The sequence below is a fragment of the Phoca vitulina genome, unplaced genomic scaffold (genome assembly GCF_004348235.1).
Source record: "Phoca vitulina isolate PV1807 unplaced genomic scaffold, GSC_HSeal_1.0 scaffold8, whole genome shotgun sequence".
NCBI classification, from domain to species: Eukaryota; Metazoa; Chordata; class Mammalia; order Carnivora; family Phocidae; genus Phoca; species Phoca vitulina.
This window is the reverse complement of record NW_022589711.1, coordinates 36,862,703-36,880,160: the sequence shown is the minus strand read 5'-3', so window position 1 is coordinate 36,880,160 and position 17,458 is coordinate 36,862,703. Positions and strand designations below refer to the sequence as shown.

Below are 17,458 nucleotides of genomic sequence, written 5' to 3'. Positions count from 1 at the left end.
CAAACTTAATATATGAAACCCTTGAGAATTTAAAAGGTAAAGTCCCAGGGCACTTGGGTGGCTCAGTCATTAAGCATCTGCCTTCTGCTCAGGTCATGATCCCAGGGTCCTGGAATCGAGCCCCGTGTCGGGCTCCCTGCTCAGCAGGAGGTCTGCTTCTCTCTCTCCCCCTGCTTGTGTTCCCTCTCTTGCTTTCTCTCTCTCTGTCAAATAAATAAATAAATAAAATCTTTAAAATAAAATAAAAGGTAAAGTCCCTGGCAAGTTTTGGCAGAGGTACTACCAGTCTTTCCATGACGGGCAAGAGGAAAAATCATTTTCAAAATAGGTCAGGCAGCAATATAAACTATGGGGAAAGTACAGCTTTTTAAAATAAATTTTAGGGGTGGTGCCTGGGTGGCTCAGTCGTTAAGCTTCTGCCTTCGGCTCAGGTCATGATCCCAGGGTTCTGGGATCGAGCCCCGCATCGGGCTCCCTGCTCCACGGGAAGCCTGCTTCTCCCTCTCCCACTCCCCCTGCTTGTGTTCCCTCTCTCGCTGTGTCTCTCTCTGTCAGATAAATAAACAAAATCTTTAAAAAAATAAAATAAATTTTAGGGGCGCCTGGGTGGCTCGGTTGAGTGTCCAACTCTTGATTTTGGCTCAGGTCATGATCTCAGGGTCCTGGGATCGCTGAGTGGGGAGTCTGCTTGTCTCCCTCTCCCTCTGCCCCTCCCTCGACTCATGCTAAGCTCTCTCTCAAATAAATAAATCTTTAAAAAAAAATAAAATAATAAAATTTTACATGTATTCATTTTTTAACTAACATTTATGGGGCACCTGTTATATGACAAGCACTGTAATAGGTACTGGGGGTTTCACACATGAAGAGGACAAACATGCCTGCTCACATTCTACTAAGAGGAGATAGTATATGGTAAAATATGTTACAAGGTCATAAGTGCTGTAGAGAAAGTCAGAACAGAGAAGGGGAATAGGGAGAGCCGTGAGGAGGGTGGTTACAGTTTCATGTAGGGTAATTCGAGAAAGCCTTACTATGAAGGTGACATTTGGGTAAAGACATGAGGAGGCAAGAGAAAGAGTTGTATGGCTATCAAGGGAGAGCAGTCCAGCAGAGGGGAAGTAAGCCAAAGGCGCTGAGGTGGGACTGTGCTTGGCATATTTGAGAAGGAATACTCAAGGTCAGTGTGGCTGAAGTCAAGTAAGCAAAGGGATGTAGCAGACGAGAAGGTTGTAGAGCTCACAAAGGGCCTGATGGTGCAGGACCTTGAAGCACATAGTAAGGACTTTAATTTTTATTCTGAGTGAAATAGGGAACCATGAAAGGGTTTTGAGCAGAGTTATGTGTGGCTTTCATTTCAAAGGGACTGTCTGCTGCGGTGGGAGACTATCACAGAAAACCTGTCAGGAAATTGTGGTGCCTTGGACCAGGTGATAGCAGTAGAGGTGACAAGAAGGGGTCAGATCCTGGATATATTTTGAAAATAGAGTCAACAGATTTCCTAACAGATTGGTTGTGGGGTAAGAGGGAGAGAATAGATTCAAGGATGCCAAGGTTTTCATCCTGAGAACTGAAAGAGTGGCATTGTCACCTAGGTTGGAAGCCTGGGAACGCAGCAGATGTGGAGGAAAGCAAGTTTGTAGGGAGGGAGAAAGGGATTTAATTGTAAAAGAAGTTCTTTTTTTTTTAATTTAATTTAATTTTTTAAGATTTTTATTCATCTGAGAGAGAGAGAAAGAGCACAAGCAGGGGGAGAGGCAGAGGGAGAGGGAGAAGCAGACTCCCCGCTGAGCCGGGAGCCCGATATGGGGCTCAGTCTCAGGACCCTGAGATCATGACCTGAGCTGAAGGCAGATGCTTAACCATCTGAGCCACGCAGGCGCCCCAAGAAGTTCTTTTATATTGTGCAGGTAAACCAAAGTGCCAACACAGTTTGCCCACCTCCACCAATCCCATGAATTGGGCCGTGTTTTTACTCTTGATTTAAAACCTTCTGGAGGGGCGCCTGGGTGGCTCAGTCGTTAAGCGTCTGCCTTCGGCTCAGGTCATGATCCCGGAGTCCTGGGATCGAGCCCCGCATCGGGCTCCCTGCTCGGCGGGAAGCCTGCTTCTCCCTCTCTCACTCCCCTTGCTTGTGTTCCCTCTCTCACTGTGTCTCTCTCTGTCAAATAAATAAAATCTTTAAAAAAAATAAAAAAATAAAAAAAATAAAAATAAATAAAACCTTCTGGATAACTACAGTTCAGTGACTCTATCCCAATTTTATTGAGCCTATAGTTTATTTAATATATGATGGGAGGTTCATTCCAGGGGTAGTAATTTGAGGAAGTATAGCTACTCTGCCTCTGCTTCATATTCATATGCAAATCCTAGTGGCAATGGGAGTTAATAAAATATTGTATTTTTTATTTAAAATAAAATATCCAGGTGTCATGATCCCATCACTAATGCTCTAAACAAAAGTTATCTAAAGTTTAAATAACCTTTTGTTCAAAAATAAACATTGTGAATACATGTTAAAATTTGGTAAAATATTGCAATTAATTTTATGTTTAAAAAATGAAATTATTTGGGGTGGTTAAGCCTCCAGAGTTCCTTTAAAAATGGAACAGTGGAAGTATCTTAGTAGGTGGTAGAAAATCAGTTTTCTTGAGTAGGAGAAAAATTCTTTAGCCCTAAACAAAGTTGTCATCATCTTAATGGATTTTTTTTTTTCTATGATATTGAAGAAGGTGGAGAAAGCCTCAGAATTTGCAGTTTCGAAAGCATTTTCTCCTACAAATTCCAATTTGTCCAGAAGGCTTTGGAGCCAAGTCATAGATTTGGAAACATCTGAGCAAATAGAGGATCGTGATGAAGTCTATGCGGAAGGTAAGAGAATACATTTTTTTGCTGCAGTGTTAGCAGTTCTTTAGAATACAGCTTATTAAAGCATAACCTATAATGCATTTCAAAGTACAGAATGGAAATTTTTCTTTCTTTTGCGCTTAAGTTTCATGTTTTTCCACCTCCCTGAAACTAATCTATCCTGGAGTGAACTCCAATATTACAAGTAAGGCTATATTTAAGGCTCATTCTGTCTCCTGAAATGGAACCACATCAAGAGGCAGGTTGATATGACACAGCTAACTAGTGAGTGTTATAAGGTATTCGTCCTGTGGCATGGAGGGCAACATGATCACTTGATCTAGTATTATGAGATCATTTGACCATTAGTTTGTAAATCCACTTTATTCTTTATGAAGAGAGTCTAAGATTGATCTAACCTTCCTACCTCCCCAAAACATTTACTCCTCTGGAATTTAGTATTTTAGTTTCTGTTGCTCCTGGGAACTCCAGCATTTAGGGATGAATAGATCAGGAGGAACCAGCAAAGACTGGAAAGGAGAAGCCACAGGGGAAGAAGGTCAGAGTGGCCATGTCCTGGAAGCCAGCTTCCATTTGGATGATTGTCTCTTTTTATTCCATTAACTTATTCCAATAAATGTCTCTATTTATTCATAGCATGTCTTTATTCAAAAAAAATATATATATACATATATAATTATTTATGTTTATAAGTATGTATATGATAAAAACTTTTATGTTTATAATATAATCTATTATATATATTTAAAAAATTATCACTCTGTGCCAGGTACTATTTTAGGTACTGGGGGAACCTAAAATTTTGAACAAGAGAGGCAAAGCCCTTGCTTTCATGGGGTATACATGCTAGTGTGAGAATAAAGGAAACTTAAAATTATTAGGTAGTGATAATCATTCAAGTTTGGACCTGAATAATAAGAAGGAGCCAGCTAAGCAGTAATGGAGGAGGGGCATCCTAGACAGAGGGAAAGGTGGCATCAAGAGTTAAAGTATAGACAAGCTTGGTGTGCTTGAGGAGCTGAAGGGAGACCAGTGTGGCTGGAACATCCCAATGGAGATGAGCGTGCAGGAGTGAGCAGAAGACCTAGTACATAGGGCCTATAGGCCTGGTAAAAGAATTTAGATTTTATTCTGAGTATGATGAGACATCATTGAAGGGTTTTAAGCAGTGGTACAACAGATCAATATTTTAAATATGAAAAGTGGATCATAGGGGAGAAAAGGAGGGAAGAGGGAGATCTGTGAGAGGCTGGTGCAGTGGTCTGGGTGAGCAGTAAAGGCCCTTGGTCTTGGGTGGTTGGTAGAACTGGAGATGGAAAAAGGAGATTGGTTCAGAAATTGGCAAGGCTATGTCTTGCCCACCCCATCTCCCAACCCACTGTTGGGAATACACAATATACTGTAGCCTCTTAAAGTTTCTGAGAAGTCATGCTGTCTAAAAACTAATGTTTACTTACCCCAAATCCCCAGCTTCCTATACCTGGAAACTCCTTTTAGCCTGAAATCCATATTCCTATCCTGAAGAGTTAGTGATACACATTAGAAAGTACTAGTGTATGAACAGAACATGGTTTTCAAAGGTTTATATCCCTTTTTCTCCTCTCATCAATCATCTGTTAATATTCAATAAGAACCAGTGTTCTGAGGAACATATTTTGAGAAACTCTGCTTTAATGTAGCCTTAGAGCCTCTGATCCAACAGGAGATGTTCCTGCAGTTGAACTCTCCAAGGGTAGTTCGCTTTCTTTGTGCTTTTGGGGCACTTCATAGCAAACCCCTCTTTACTAATGAATGGCATTGAGTAGATCTGAATTATTCTACATATAAATTATTATACATATAAATGTCTGACTGTACACAGGGTTACTCAGTAAATATCTGTCACCTTTCTCTACCTTCCTCTGGAAGCCAATAATATTTGTTGCTAGTATACTTTTTACACTTGGTTTCTACTATCTTGATTCATTGTTTTCTATTTTATATGTCCCGCATTCCTATTTTAAATGCCTTTTGGCCTCATTTAATATAAGAAACATTCCATTCCCTCAGAGCTATATGATCATGGTAACAGTGATGAAGATAGTGCTGAAATATATACTTTTCTTCTTTGAAACCCCTATGCCCTACCCATAGAGCTGTTTGATAATGATGATAGTGATGAAGGTATTGCTAAAGTAGACATTTTCTCTCATACCTATATATTTAAGATTTTCTGAATATCACCAAGAAAGAAATTCAAATAGAAGTTGGCTTCCAGGAAATCACACTATTTTGATTTTCCTCCTACCTCAATGGCCTCTCCTTCCTAGTCTGCTTTTCCGGTTCTGCCTTCTCTCTTCAACCCCTAATACTGGAGTTCTTCAGGGCTTATTCCTGGAACCAGTTCTCTACCCATCTTCCTCTTTTGGTGCTCTCATCCACTTCTGTGGCATTAAATTCTATCCATATGCTGATGACACCCACATTTATTTCTTGAGCTTGGACCTCTCCACAGAAATCCAGAGTGGTATAGCCAATACCTGTTTGACATTCTTATTTGTATGTCTCCTAAGCATTTCAAACCCAACGAGTCTAAAACTGAATTCCTGATCTTCCCTCCTGACCTGCTTCTCCCTCAGCCTTCCCTGTCTCAGTAAATGGCATCTCCATTTTTGCAGTTGCTTAGGCCAGAAACCTTGTAGACTTCTTTCATTTCCCGTATCTACTACATCAGCAAATCCGTCAATTGCATCTCAAAACAATACTTTCTAAAATTGGACGATTTTTAATACTTCCTCTCCAGGTCCAGGCTACTGTCACTTTCCTGGATTATTGCATTTGCCTCCCAATTGGTGTCCCCTGCTTCTGTGCAAGGGATTTTCAACCTCAGCACTGTTGATGATATAACAGATAATTATCTTTGGGGTGGGGGCTGTTCCATGCATTGTTGGATGTTTAGCCACATATCTGCCCTCTGCCTACCAGATGCTAGTATCATTTATCCCTGTTATGATAACCAAAAATGGCTCCAGACATTGCCAGATGTCCACTGGGGGGCAAGATCATCCCTGATCTAGAACCAGTGCTCTAAATCTGATCCCCACATTACCTCTTTACTTTATCTCCTGTTATTACCCCTTCATTCACTCCTTTCTAGCCACACTGCCTCCTTTCTACTTCTCCAACACTCTGGACGTTCTCTTCCTTAGGACCTTTGCAAATGCTTCCCCTCTGCATGGAATAACCATATGGCTCACTCCCTCACTTTCTTCCCTTCTTTGCCCAAATGTCTTCTCAGTGAGGCCTTCTTTGCACCCCAAATTTAAAACTATCAATACCTACCTTCCATTTCTTACACACCATTTCTCCTTTGCCTGCTCTGTTTTTCAGATTTACTTATTTTTTGTCTCTCTTCTCCAATTAGAATGTAAACTTCGTTGGTGATAAGTTTTATTTGTCCTATTTGTTGCTCTTTTCCCAGCATCTAACACAGTACCTGACACATGATAGATGCTCAGTAATTACTAAGTGAATGAAAACAGTGAATGAAGAAAGTCTCTGAAGTAATAGGAATATTAAAAAGATTTTTTTGTTTTATTGATAGCTCAGGAGCTAGTCAATGACTGGTTAGACACCAAACTTAAGCAAGAACTAGCAAGTGATGGTGAAGATGGTGCTGAAGACACTGTGTCAAATATCCTTCCTGTGCCGGAAGCCAGTGATCATTTGAAATATGACAACTTTGATGGTAAGAACTTGTCTGATTGTTCTAAGCTTTAACATCTAATGAATGTATCTAAGAAGTCTTTTTAATTGTTTTAAATAATAAATGATATATTATTTGACTTTTCTATGATTTGCTTAGTTTTATAATTGGCTTTAATTTTTCTTGGTTCAATTTAAATTACTTATCTGTATCCTCAGTATGTTCATGGTGTTTTTTAAATTAAAATATTCAATTTTAATTCTCCTTATGATTATAATAGCAATTAGTGCTCTTTGAGTGTCTCTTCCCATATATTGTTGGATGACTCTTTACTCTGATGGGGCTACATTTAAACATTTTATATTTATAAAAGAGTTTACTACTTGTACACACAACTAGTGAGTGAGGGTTCCTCGAATGTACTCAGAATTTGGTATTTTTTTTCCTCAGCATGAAGGTAGGCCTAGTGATGGTGGTGGGCAGCAGCTCCTCATGTGTGACTCACACACCCTTGGTAATCTCACCTGGCAGCATTCCCCTTGTTTAGGACTCTACAAAAATCTACAAAATCCCCAGCCCAGGAATCACAAAGTCATGAGCTCTTAAAGTTAGAGGAATCCTTCTAGATCACCTAGTCTGATCTCCCTGCTTCACCCCCTCAGATAGAGATCCTTCTGTAGTGTCCCTCACGTGGGGTGATACAATCTCTGCCAGCACATCTCCCAGGATAGAAGGAGCCCGTTCACTTGTTGTGGGGCTCTAATCCTCATACATTTTTCTCTCAGGAGAATTAGGAGTTTGACCTCTGTAACCCTTTAGTATAAGAGAAAATAATACCATGTTCCCTTTCCCAAGAAAAGTAGTAGTGTTGGGGCGCCTGGGTGGCTCAGTCGTTAGGCGTCTGCCTTCGGCTCAGGTCATGATCCCAGGGTCCTGGGATCGAGCCCCGCATCGGGCTCCCTGCTCCGCGGGAAGCCTGCTTCTCCCTCTCACACTCCCCTTGCTTGTGTTCCCTCTCTCGCTGCCTCTGTCTCTGCCAAAGAAATGAATAAAATCTTTAAAAAAAAAAAGAAAAAGAAAAGTAGTAGTGTTGTTGTTGTTTGCACGTGATATAATCATGTCTGATCTCTCATATACTTCAATGTTCCTAGCTTAAATATACCAATTCTCACAGTAGTTCTTTATATCACATTGTTTCTAAATCTTATCATGCTGGTTGCCTCCTTCTGGATGTTTTCTAATTTATTAATGTCGTTATTAAAGTGAGGCATTTTCATACTTCATATTTATTCTGAAGCATATACGGAATATAGTGAAACTATGACTCCTTTCATATGGTGCTAATAGATCTAGTTATATTTCTTTACTTAGATTGGCAATTACCATCTAGTATCATACCAGGCCTCATTCATCTTATGCTTGTAGAGTTTTTTGTTTTATTTTCCTTTTTTTTTTTGATTGAAACATTCCTATTATGTAGCCATTTAAAAAGGATGTTTACCAAAAATACTGATGAATGGGATTATCTCAATAGACTCAGAAAAAGTACTTGACAAAATCTGACAACCATTCCTGATAAAAATGCTCAGCAAACTAGTAATAGAAGGTAAATTCCTCAACCTGACAAAGGGCATTTACTGAAGACATACAGAAAACAAATACCAAAATGACAAACATAAGCTATACGTTATCAGGAATTACATCTAATGTAAATGGATTAAATAGTCCAATTAAAAGACAAAGATTGGCAGAATGATTTTTAAAATATGACATAATTATATGCTATCCACAGAAGACACAATTTAGATTCAAAGACACAAATAGATTGAAAGTAAAAAGATGGAAAAAGCTATACCATGCAATCAGTAACCAAAAGAAAGTGAGAGCAGCTTACTAATTCAGGAAAAAAATAGACTGTAACATAAAAAATTGTTACTAGGGACCAAGAAGGGCATTTTATAATGATAAAGGGTCAGCCATCAATAAAACATAACAAGTATAAACATACGTACACCTAAGAAAAGAGCCCCAAAATAGGGGCGCCTGGGTGGCTCAGTTGGGTAAGCATCTGCCTTCAGCTCGGGTCATGATTTCGGGGTCCTGGGATCAAGCACTGCATCGGGCTCCCTGCTCAATGGCGAGGCTGCGTCTCTCTCTCTGCCCCTCCCCCTGCTCATGTTCTCTCTCTCCCTCTCTCTCAAATAAAATCTTTTAAAAAAAAAAGCCCTAAAATACATGAAGCAAAAACTGACAAAGCTGAAGGGAGAAATAGGTAATTGTACAATTCTCCAAATTATTTGGAGACCTTATACCCCATTTTCAGTGATGTATGGAACTAAACAGAACATCAACAAGGAAGATGTTCCTATAATTAGTCATTGAGAAAATGCAAATTAAAACTACCTTGAGTAACCACTACATACGGCTTATATCCAAAGACTGACCATACTAAGTATTGGTGAGGATGTAGACGAACCAGAACACTCCAATACTGCTGGTGAGAATATAAAATTTTGTGACCATTTTAGAAAACTGCTTGACAGTTTTTTAAAAACTTAAACAGATACTTCTATGATCAAGCCATTCCACTCCTAGGCATTTTTCCAAGAGAAAACAAAGCATATGTTCATACAAAAACTTGTACACAAATGTTTATAACAACTTTATTTGTCATAGCCAAAATCTGGAAACAGCCCAAATGTCTATCCATGAATGAATGAACAAATTATGGTATACCCATACAGTGGAATACTAATCAGCAATAAAAAGTGGTGAACTGTTGATACAACAACATGATGAATCTCAGAAATAATTGTGCTGAGTAAAAGAAGCCTGACCAAAAAAAGAGTACATAGTGTATGATTTAATTGATAAGAAATTCTAGAAAATGTAAATTAATTTATCCTGAGAGAAAGCAGGTCTGTGGTTGCCTGGGATAAGACCGAGAACATGGGGAGGAGTGGGAGGAAGAGATTGCAAATCAGTTTGAGGACCCTTTTGGAACTGACAGACATGTTCTTTATCTTGATTATAGTGATGGTTTTACTGGTAGATGTATATGTCAAAACTTATGGTAGACTTTAAATATTTACAGTGTATTGTATGTCAGTTATACCTCAATAAAGCCATTTAAAAAAAACAATGGAGTCTTCAAGGATGTTTAGACTGAAGTAGTATCTTTTACATTTGGCAGTGAAGGAGTCTTTCATGTCTTGGGTGATTATCATCACCCAAGGAAAATTTTCTTTCCTCTCAGTTGAAGGTAGTTAATTGCTGAGGGCTATACTCATCCAATTGGCATTATCAGTTACTATTTATTGAACACTCACAGCTTCATATTTTTATTGTACCAAGATTATTTATATAAATATGGAAATTGTACTAAATTTTTTTTTAATTTTCCCTTTTTTTGTTGTTGCTCTGTCTCCTCCAGAGTTGTGTGGCTATTTGGAGGAAGAAGAGGAAAGTACCACCGTTCAAAAATTTATAGACCATCTGCTCCATAAAAAAGTGGTGGATTCTGGAATGTTGGAAGATCTTGGAATGAATGGAAACCAAGACAAGCAGCAGCAGAAGGATCCTCGTCTTACCATGGAGATGAGACATAAGCAGGTGGGAGGGAAAAACAAAATTAAAATGGGTAACAGGAAGCAATCTTTGTGTAGCACATTTAATAAGCTTAAATAAAGACTTAGGTTTTATTATGAAAAAGAGTGCCATCTGTGGTTTGGTTAGAAAGAATAAAAATAAAATATAAGAACTTAGAAGAAAAATAATGCTCATAAACTGAGGACAGGAAACAGTTTATTTAAAAAAACCAAAAGAAGGAATAATTGATTTTGAACAATGGAGTGGTGAACTAAACTTTATTAGTTTGTATATGGTACTATTATAAATATGTAGATTGGTTTTGCTTGAATTTGATTTTTGAACTGTGACATCAAAATATTAGTATCATGAATATTCTAGTGAATGTTATAATGATAATTCTTTTCCAGACAACTGAAAAATTCACTCATTTTGTGATTATAATTTGAAAGGGAGGACAGATCTGAATTAAATCTAGTTCAGCTGTTTTGAATTAGAAAGGCATATGGGAACTTTCTTTTCTTCAAAGGGAATAAACAGTGGGTTATAGGGAAAAGATGCGTCTCAATTCTTTGTAGAGGAGCTTCAGGAAATCAGAATGACCAAGTCTTTTCCACATGTCCAGAACTAAGACTGAACTAGAATGAATGTCTATACATTGTATGTTGTCTTTTTATAACCCTGAATTTCTGATTGCTTTAAAGCATTAAGGTGTGCCTAATCAGCACTGAGGATGTTAGAAAAAGGGGTAGAAGTATGATCCTAGTTTGGGTTTGTGATAAAAGGGAGGAGGGAAGGTTCAATAAGAGATTGCCAATATCTAGAAGTCTTATAAGTAAAGAATAAGATAAGGTCAGTGAAGAGGGAGGTAAAGGAGCACTCCTTAATTCATAGCTAGAAGAGCCGCTAGAGAATTAATGGGTTTGAAAAATTGATTGTGCTTATTCAGAAATATCATGGTTTTGATTTCCAAATATGAGCCAGAATCATTGATACATTTAAATAACGATCAAAGTGAATAGTGTTGTGGGGCGCCTGGGTGGCTCAGTCGGTTAAGCGTCTGCCTTCGGCTCAGGTCATGATCCCGGGGTTCTGGGATCGAGCCCCGCATCGGGCTTCCTGCTCCGCGGGAAGCCTGCTTCTCCCTCTCCCACTCTCCCTGCTTGTGTTCCCTCTCTCGCTGTGTCTCTCTCTGTCAAATAAATAAATAAAAATATTTTTAAAAAAATGAATAATGTTGTGTTCCTCAGGCAGTAAATCACTGTTGTATCTTTCACGATGTAGCCTCCCCAAAATATCCATATTCTTTCTTAAATGGCGTGCACAGAGGGCCTAAATAAACAGCAGTAGTATACACCTTGGAAAATTTTAGGGGTGGGATATCATTACTATGTAAGAATCCAGAACTTGGCATCTGACCCAGTAAATTTTCAACTTTTACATGGTGCAGATCATTCCCAGAGTGCTGGGAGTCCTCTGACCTGACTTCATCTATACTTTTGTATTGGCTCTTACCCAAGTAAACAAATGAATTCTTCCTATTCTTCCAATGAACAGTGAGCTTCTGGGCCAGAATGTTTCCAACTGGGCATATTGTGAACTTGGAAATGTATTCTAAGCTTTTGTGTATCCTTTTCTACTTGAAAGGCTGCATTCCACCCTCACTGTGTTCTCTTTAAGGTAAAAGAAAATCGCATGAGACGTGAGAAAGAACTGGAGCGCCGGAGAATGGAAAAGACCCTGAAAAAATCGGTCTTCTTAGAGGCTCAGTATTTGGTGCAGGAAGAGAAGAGAAAGAAGGCTCTGGAGGCCAAGAAAGAGGAGGAGGAGATTCAAAGGGAGATGGTAAAGCTGCGGAGGGAGATAATTGAGAGGAGACGAACTGTGGAAGAAGCATGGAAAATGTAAGCCAGCCGTGGTGAGCGGTGTGAAGTTTTTTTTTGTCTAAGCAGTCATTTTGGAAGTTTAAAAACATGGACATTGTGATAACAAAACACAAAGAAGAAATCACCCACGATTCCATGATCTTAACAAATTGTTTATGTTTTTCTGTTTCCTCTGGGTCTTGATCCCTTTACATACTTAATTGCAACCATAAAGTACATTTATTTTGCTTGTTTTAGTTAACACATTGCCCAGAGTCCTGAGGTCTGTATATTATTTCTCCATTGAGTTCCTAGACCGTAATTTATGTAATGAGCTTCCCCCCAATCTGATAAGCATTTCAACTATTTCAGGTTTTTCACCATATAATAATGCAGTGAGCTTCCTTAAGCATAGAGCTTTCTACATTCTTAGGCATGTAATTACTGAGTTAAATGGTATAGGCCTTTGATGACTCTTGAAACATTGGCAAATTGCTTTCTAAATGGGTTGTACTTATTTACACTGTTGCTGGCAGTGGACGAGGTTACCACACTCTTTTTAACATTGGGAAGTACTATCATTTTCAATACTTTTGCACTTTCAATAGGTATTATGTTGGTTAGTTTGCATTTCTTTGGTTACCTGCACATTGTTAAAATTGTCTGCTAATTGTGCCTCAGCCTATGTGAAGGGTGTGAGTGTCTTACCTTCTGATAATCATACAGAGTCATCATTGCCCTCCAACCACTGACAAAGAACAGGAGTATCTGAGCTAAGAGGAAAATCAAAATAGTCCTCACAGGATGTAGTACTGTTATATATCCTCATGCAGAAAATGAGCTTCTAAATGAAATAACTAATGTATTTATTCTGAGAAACAGCACTGATGCATGAACTGCAAAAAGCCTTGGAGTAACGTGCCTGAAGTGACTGAATACTCAAACTCAGAGGCCAGAAAGACCTATTCGATAATCCCTCCCGCCCCCATCAGCCTACACAGCTTTTCCCCCTGTGTTCCTGATTGCTCTTATTCTACCCAATTTAAAACAGCTTGGCAGTGGACGAGTGCTTCACTCTTTCAAGTGCCAGCCTCAGGCCTCCTCCAGACACCATTCCTTTTAGAAAGCAATCACCGGTGTTTTAGTGAGTTCTTGCTAAGGTCAACCTTACTTTTAGATTGCTTTTAAACCCTGAAAAATCTAGGCTGACCTAAAATAAATAGTGAAAACAAGTAACATTTGATGGGAGCGGGACGCTGTGCTCATAGTGGGCACTCAACAGATGCTCACTGACCACTCATTAAAATCTTATCCATGGTTACAGTGATTCAGGTAACATGCTGTACTGCTAGCAGATGAACTGATTTAAACGTTCCACAAGGCAATTTGGCAATAAACAACAGGAGCCATAAAAATGGTATTACCGCTTGACCTGGAAATTCCAGTCTTAGGAAAACACCCCTAAGAAAATGATCAGAAATCCAGACAAAGATTTGTGCACAAAGATAATATAGTATTATTTATAATGGGCATTAATAAATACTGGAGAAATTAATGAAAATGGTTATACAATGAGGCAGCACTGACTGTTGTCAGTGTATTTTTCTGGGTGGAAATATGGATGGCTTTTATATCCAATTTTTCACAATAAGCGGCTATCCCTTTTATAACAGATACATATTTTAATGTTATTTTAAAATCAGATCCGTGGTATTAGAACTGTATTTCTTTAAATGGCCACTGTGGTCAGCCTATAACTGTCTAATATAACACTGTTATGGCATTTGGATAGAGTCAGTAATCATTATTGATAGAGTTTTTAATTTCTTTGTAAGCTATCCTAAATCTGCTTTATTGCATGGTTTCAAAATATCTCCTCTAAGAGATTTATTAATTACTAATTAAGGCAAAAATGGCAACTTCATACTGGAGAGGTCCCCTTAGCCAAATGATGGTTAACATCACCAATAATAAGATATAACACTGTGTGTCCTCTGTATGTATATGAGAATTAATGAGAATGTCTATCGAGTATCCTGGCATCCCTCTCAACTTGAGTTTCCACAACTATAAAGTGAAATTCAGAAAGATAAGGTGACCTGTGTGAGTTTTCACAGCTGGTTTGTGGCCAGAGCCCATGAATCCTGATTCCTGACTATTTCTACTGTATCATTGGTAGTATATATACCTTCCACACATATACATACATATACTTTAGTACGCTCCAGTAAGAAGGCAGTGACTGTGAGCTTGCTTGAATTGGCATGTGGAAGAGGGATGACCTGGATGAGAAAGGATATGTGGGTGAGACAGCGGATGACCAGAGAAATGAGCAACAAAGTTACAGAGCGATTCCTGTCACTTGCCTGAAAGTTTTTTCCTTATTGTTATTAAGTTCTATTTTTTCTCTTTTCAGCTATTTTAGAATTAATATAAATTTCACTCTCCCGTTATACAAGAATACCTGATTCTTTTGTTATTTTTCTCCCTAGAAGCCTTGTAAAAGCCTTGGGGTAAAAATCTCATCCCTCTCTTACGAGGGTCCTTTTTTTGGTCTCTCCCTTAGAAGAAAAGAGAGAGCTTATGTCTACATATTGTTAACTCTCAAATTTTGATCAAAGTATCCCTCGATGATAAACTCAGTAAAAATACTTTACCAAAATATTTATAGGGCTTTCTACTTTTCAGAGTATAACAGTCTCTTATTTAATCTATATTTTATAAAGGAGTAAACTAAGGCTTAAAAAAAAAATCACCCTACAATGTAGTTTTAGAACCAAATCTAAAAATCTGTTTTCTGGGGGTGCCTGGGTGGCTCAGTCGTTAAGCGTCTGCCTTTGGCTCAGGTCATGATCCCAGGGTCCTGGGATCGAGCCCCGCATCGGGCTCTCTGCTCCGCGGGAAGCCTGCTTCTCCCTCTCCCACTCTCCCTGCTTGTGTTCCCTCTCTCGCTGTGTCTCTGTCAAATAAATAAATAAAATCTTTTAAAAAAATAAAAATCTGTCTTCTGATGGAAAATTCAGTGTTCATTCCACTATAGTAGGTTGTAATTACCCATCATTAATTCTGTTGTTCATACGTGTATTTTTTAAAATTGTTAACAGAGAGAGGAAAAAGCAGGAAGAAAACTCTCCCAAAAATACAGAAAAAGGCATGGTTCAGAGTGATTATATTCTTCTGGGTGAAGAAAAAATGGCGAAAGAAAGAAAGAAGAAACTGAGAGAGTTATTAATCCAAACTTTCAAGGAAAATCATCAGGTGGGAATTATAACTTCTCTTTTTTCAGCATTCTGTGGTGTAAATGATAGAGGGCTCCATCAGAGATGGGCCAGTGTCACACTAAGCCCAACTGAGCCTCATCGCAAATACCAAATTGCCCACACCGTTGGTTCTATGCTGCCCACCTGACCTAGGGCATGGGGTTGTGCTCCAGTCCTCTGTGCAGGGGCTATTCTTATAGATACTTTGATCTTGGGAAATCGGGTGTGAATTTAGGGTGGCTTCCTAAATTACTCTTTTCAGAATAGCATGTAACTACTAATGTAGATCTCTGGTAGGTTTTGAAAGCTTGGCTTCCACAGTCTCCTGGATTATTCAGAAGAATTACTCAGAAAAGTCACTTGCCTTCTGGGAGCTAAGATCTTAAAGCAGTGATACACTTCTCCTTTTCATGGTCTGCATTTTATTTTACTCTTTTCTCCCTCTCTTTTACTTTTTGTAAAAAACAAAACAAAACAACAACAAAAAAACTAGTCTATTTTTATTGACAAATGAGCATCCTTTCCAGGCCATTTAAGCAGAAGTTTCTTTCAGTGAAGTGGGATTGACAGCAGTATGCATTTGGAACTTATAACATTTCAGGTAAAAGGGATTAGTTGGAAGATACGTAAAGTGAGAAGGTTGGATGAGAAAAGATAAATATGATATTTTATATTTCTTGTAACACCCACCCAAAGCCTTAGGCTTCGCTGAAATTCAGTGAAAGTTAGTGAAGTGAATGCAGGAATGCACAGATTTAACAAGAGAAAAGACAATATCAAGATGATATTGAGGGAGCTTGATAAATATAGGATAGACTTACAGAAGCCCTGGAAATCAGTATCAGAAATTTGAATATAATATTGATAACTGGGATATGAGCAAGAAAGTAATGTAATCTAAACAATTTAAAAAGAGACATGGGGCGCCTAGGTGGCTCAGTCGCTTCAGCGTCTGCCTTTGGCTTAGGTCATGATCTCAGGGTCCTGGGATTGAGCCCCGTGTCAGGCTCCCTGCTCAGCGGGGAGTCTGCTTCTCCCTCTCCCTCATGCTCTCCCTCTCAAATCTTAAAAAAAAGAGAGAGATATGTTTGATGGAGGTATTTTGGACTGATGGGCAAGAAGTCATAATTATTGAGATATAAAACAACAAAAGCTTTGGTCAGAGTTTTGGCTTTAGGAATAGTGAGGGAAGAGTTAGCAGGAGGAAATGTTAAGAGTTGACATTAACATTTTGAGAAAGATTGGCAAGGACTCAGATGTTGTATCCTTCACAAGACCGAATTGGTGTGTCCTACAATAACAGTTCAGATTTCTGAAGGAAAATCGGAAAGGAGATGAATACTTGGGGCCATCTAGAGAAGGAGTGAGGAAAACGTGCCATGATATGTTACCCATCCAATGAGAGATGAATAAGACATGTGTTTTCTAGAAACTTAATTTTTAAATTCACTGTACAGGAAGAAATAATACATGTTTTAGGTAGAAGTGGCTAGTTATGAATTTTAGACACTTGAGAAGAGTTTTACAAAATTAGTGGTCCACCTAAAACCGATTACTCAGTTTTAAAAAGACCAACCAGTGTAACTTAAAAATGTGAGATTATGAATAAATTATCTCCACTCTTCACAGATTCTGCTTGATCTAAACCTATACTATATTGTTGTTAAGTTCTTATTTTGAAATAATTTTAGACATACAGAAAAATTGCAGAAACAGGACACAGAATACCTGAATTCCCTTCATGCAGCTTTCCCCAATGTTAACATCTTATGTAAATGTAACATAATTATCAAAACTAGGAAATTAACCTTGGTACAATACCATCAAATACCATTAACTAAACTATACACCTTATTAGAATGTCACCAGTTTTTCCACTAATGTCCTTTTTCTATTCCAGGACTTAGCCCATGATTCTACATTAGAGAATGCCTAGGAATAATAAAATAAAAAAAAATTAAAAAAAAAAGAGAATGCCTAGGAGTATATATCTAGGACTCAGTCCATAATTCTGTTTCATATAGCTGTCATGTCTCCTTTGCCTCTTCCAGCTTTATGACAGCTCCTCAGTCTTTCCTTATCTTTTATGGCCTTGACATTTTTTAAGGGTACTGATCAGGTATTTTGTAGAATGTCTCTCAGCATTCTGAAAACATTGGGTTTTCTGATATTTTCTCCTGCTTAGATTGAGA

The 17,458-nt window shown here is 38.4% G+C and overlaps 1 protein-coding gene across 3 annotated transcripts in view; it reads left to right on the top strand.

Annotated features, from left to right (window-relative positions):
• Window positions 1–17,458, top strand: part of CCDC191 (coiled-coil domain containing 191) — a 96,645-nt gene that overhangs the window by 7,836 nt on the left and 71,351 nt on the right. For 2 of the 3 annotated variants that reach the window (XR_004299791.1, XM_032406561.1), the window contains exons 3-7: window positions 2,730–2,871; window positions 6,452–6,595; window positions 9,987–10,165; window positions 11,822–12,045; window positions 15,111–15,264. Coding sequence is in view for 2 of the 3 variants with exons in the window: in XM_032406561.1 (XP_032262452.1) it covers window positions 2,730–2,871; window positions 6,452–6,595; window positions 9,987–10,165; window positions 11,822–12,045; window positions 15,111–15,264 (843 nt within the window). In the remaining variant the exon portion in view is untranslated. Of the gene's footprint in view, window positions 1–2,729; window positions 2,872–6,451; window positions 6,596–9,986; window positions 10,166–11,821; window positions 12,046–15,110; window positions 15,265–17,458 lie in introns of those variants that run through there. The other variant, XM_032406562.1, reaches the window with a different exon arrangement.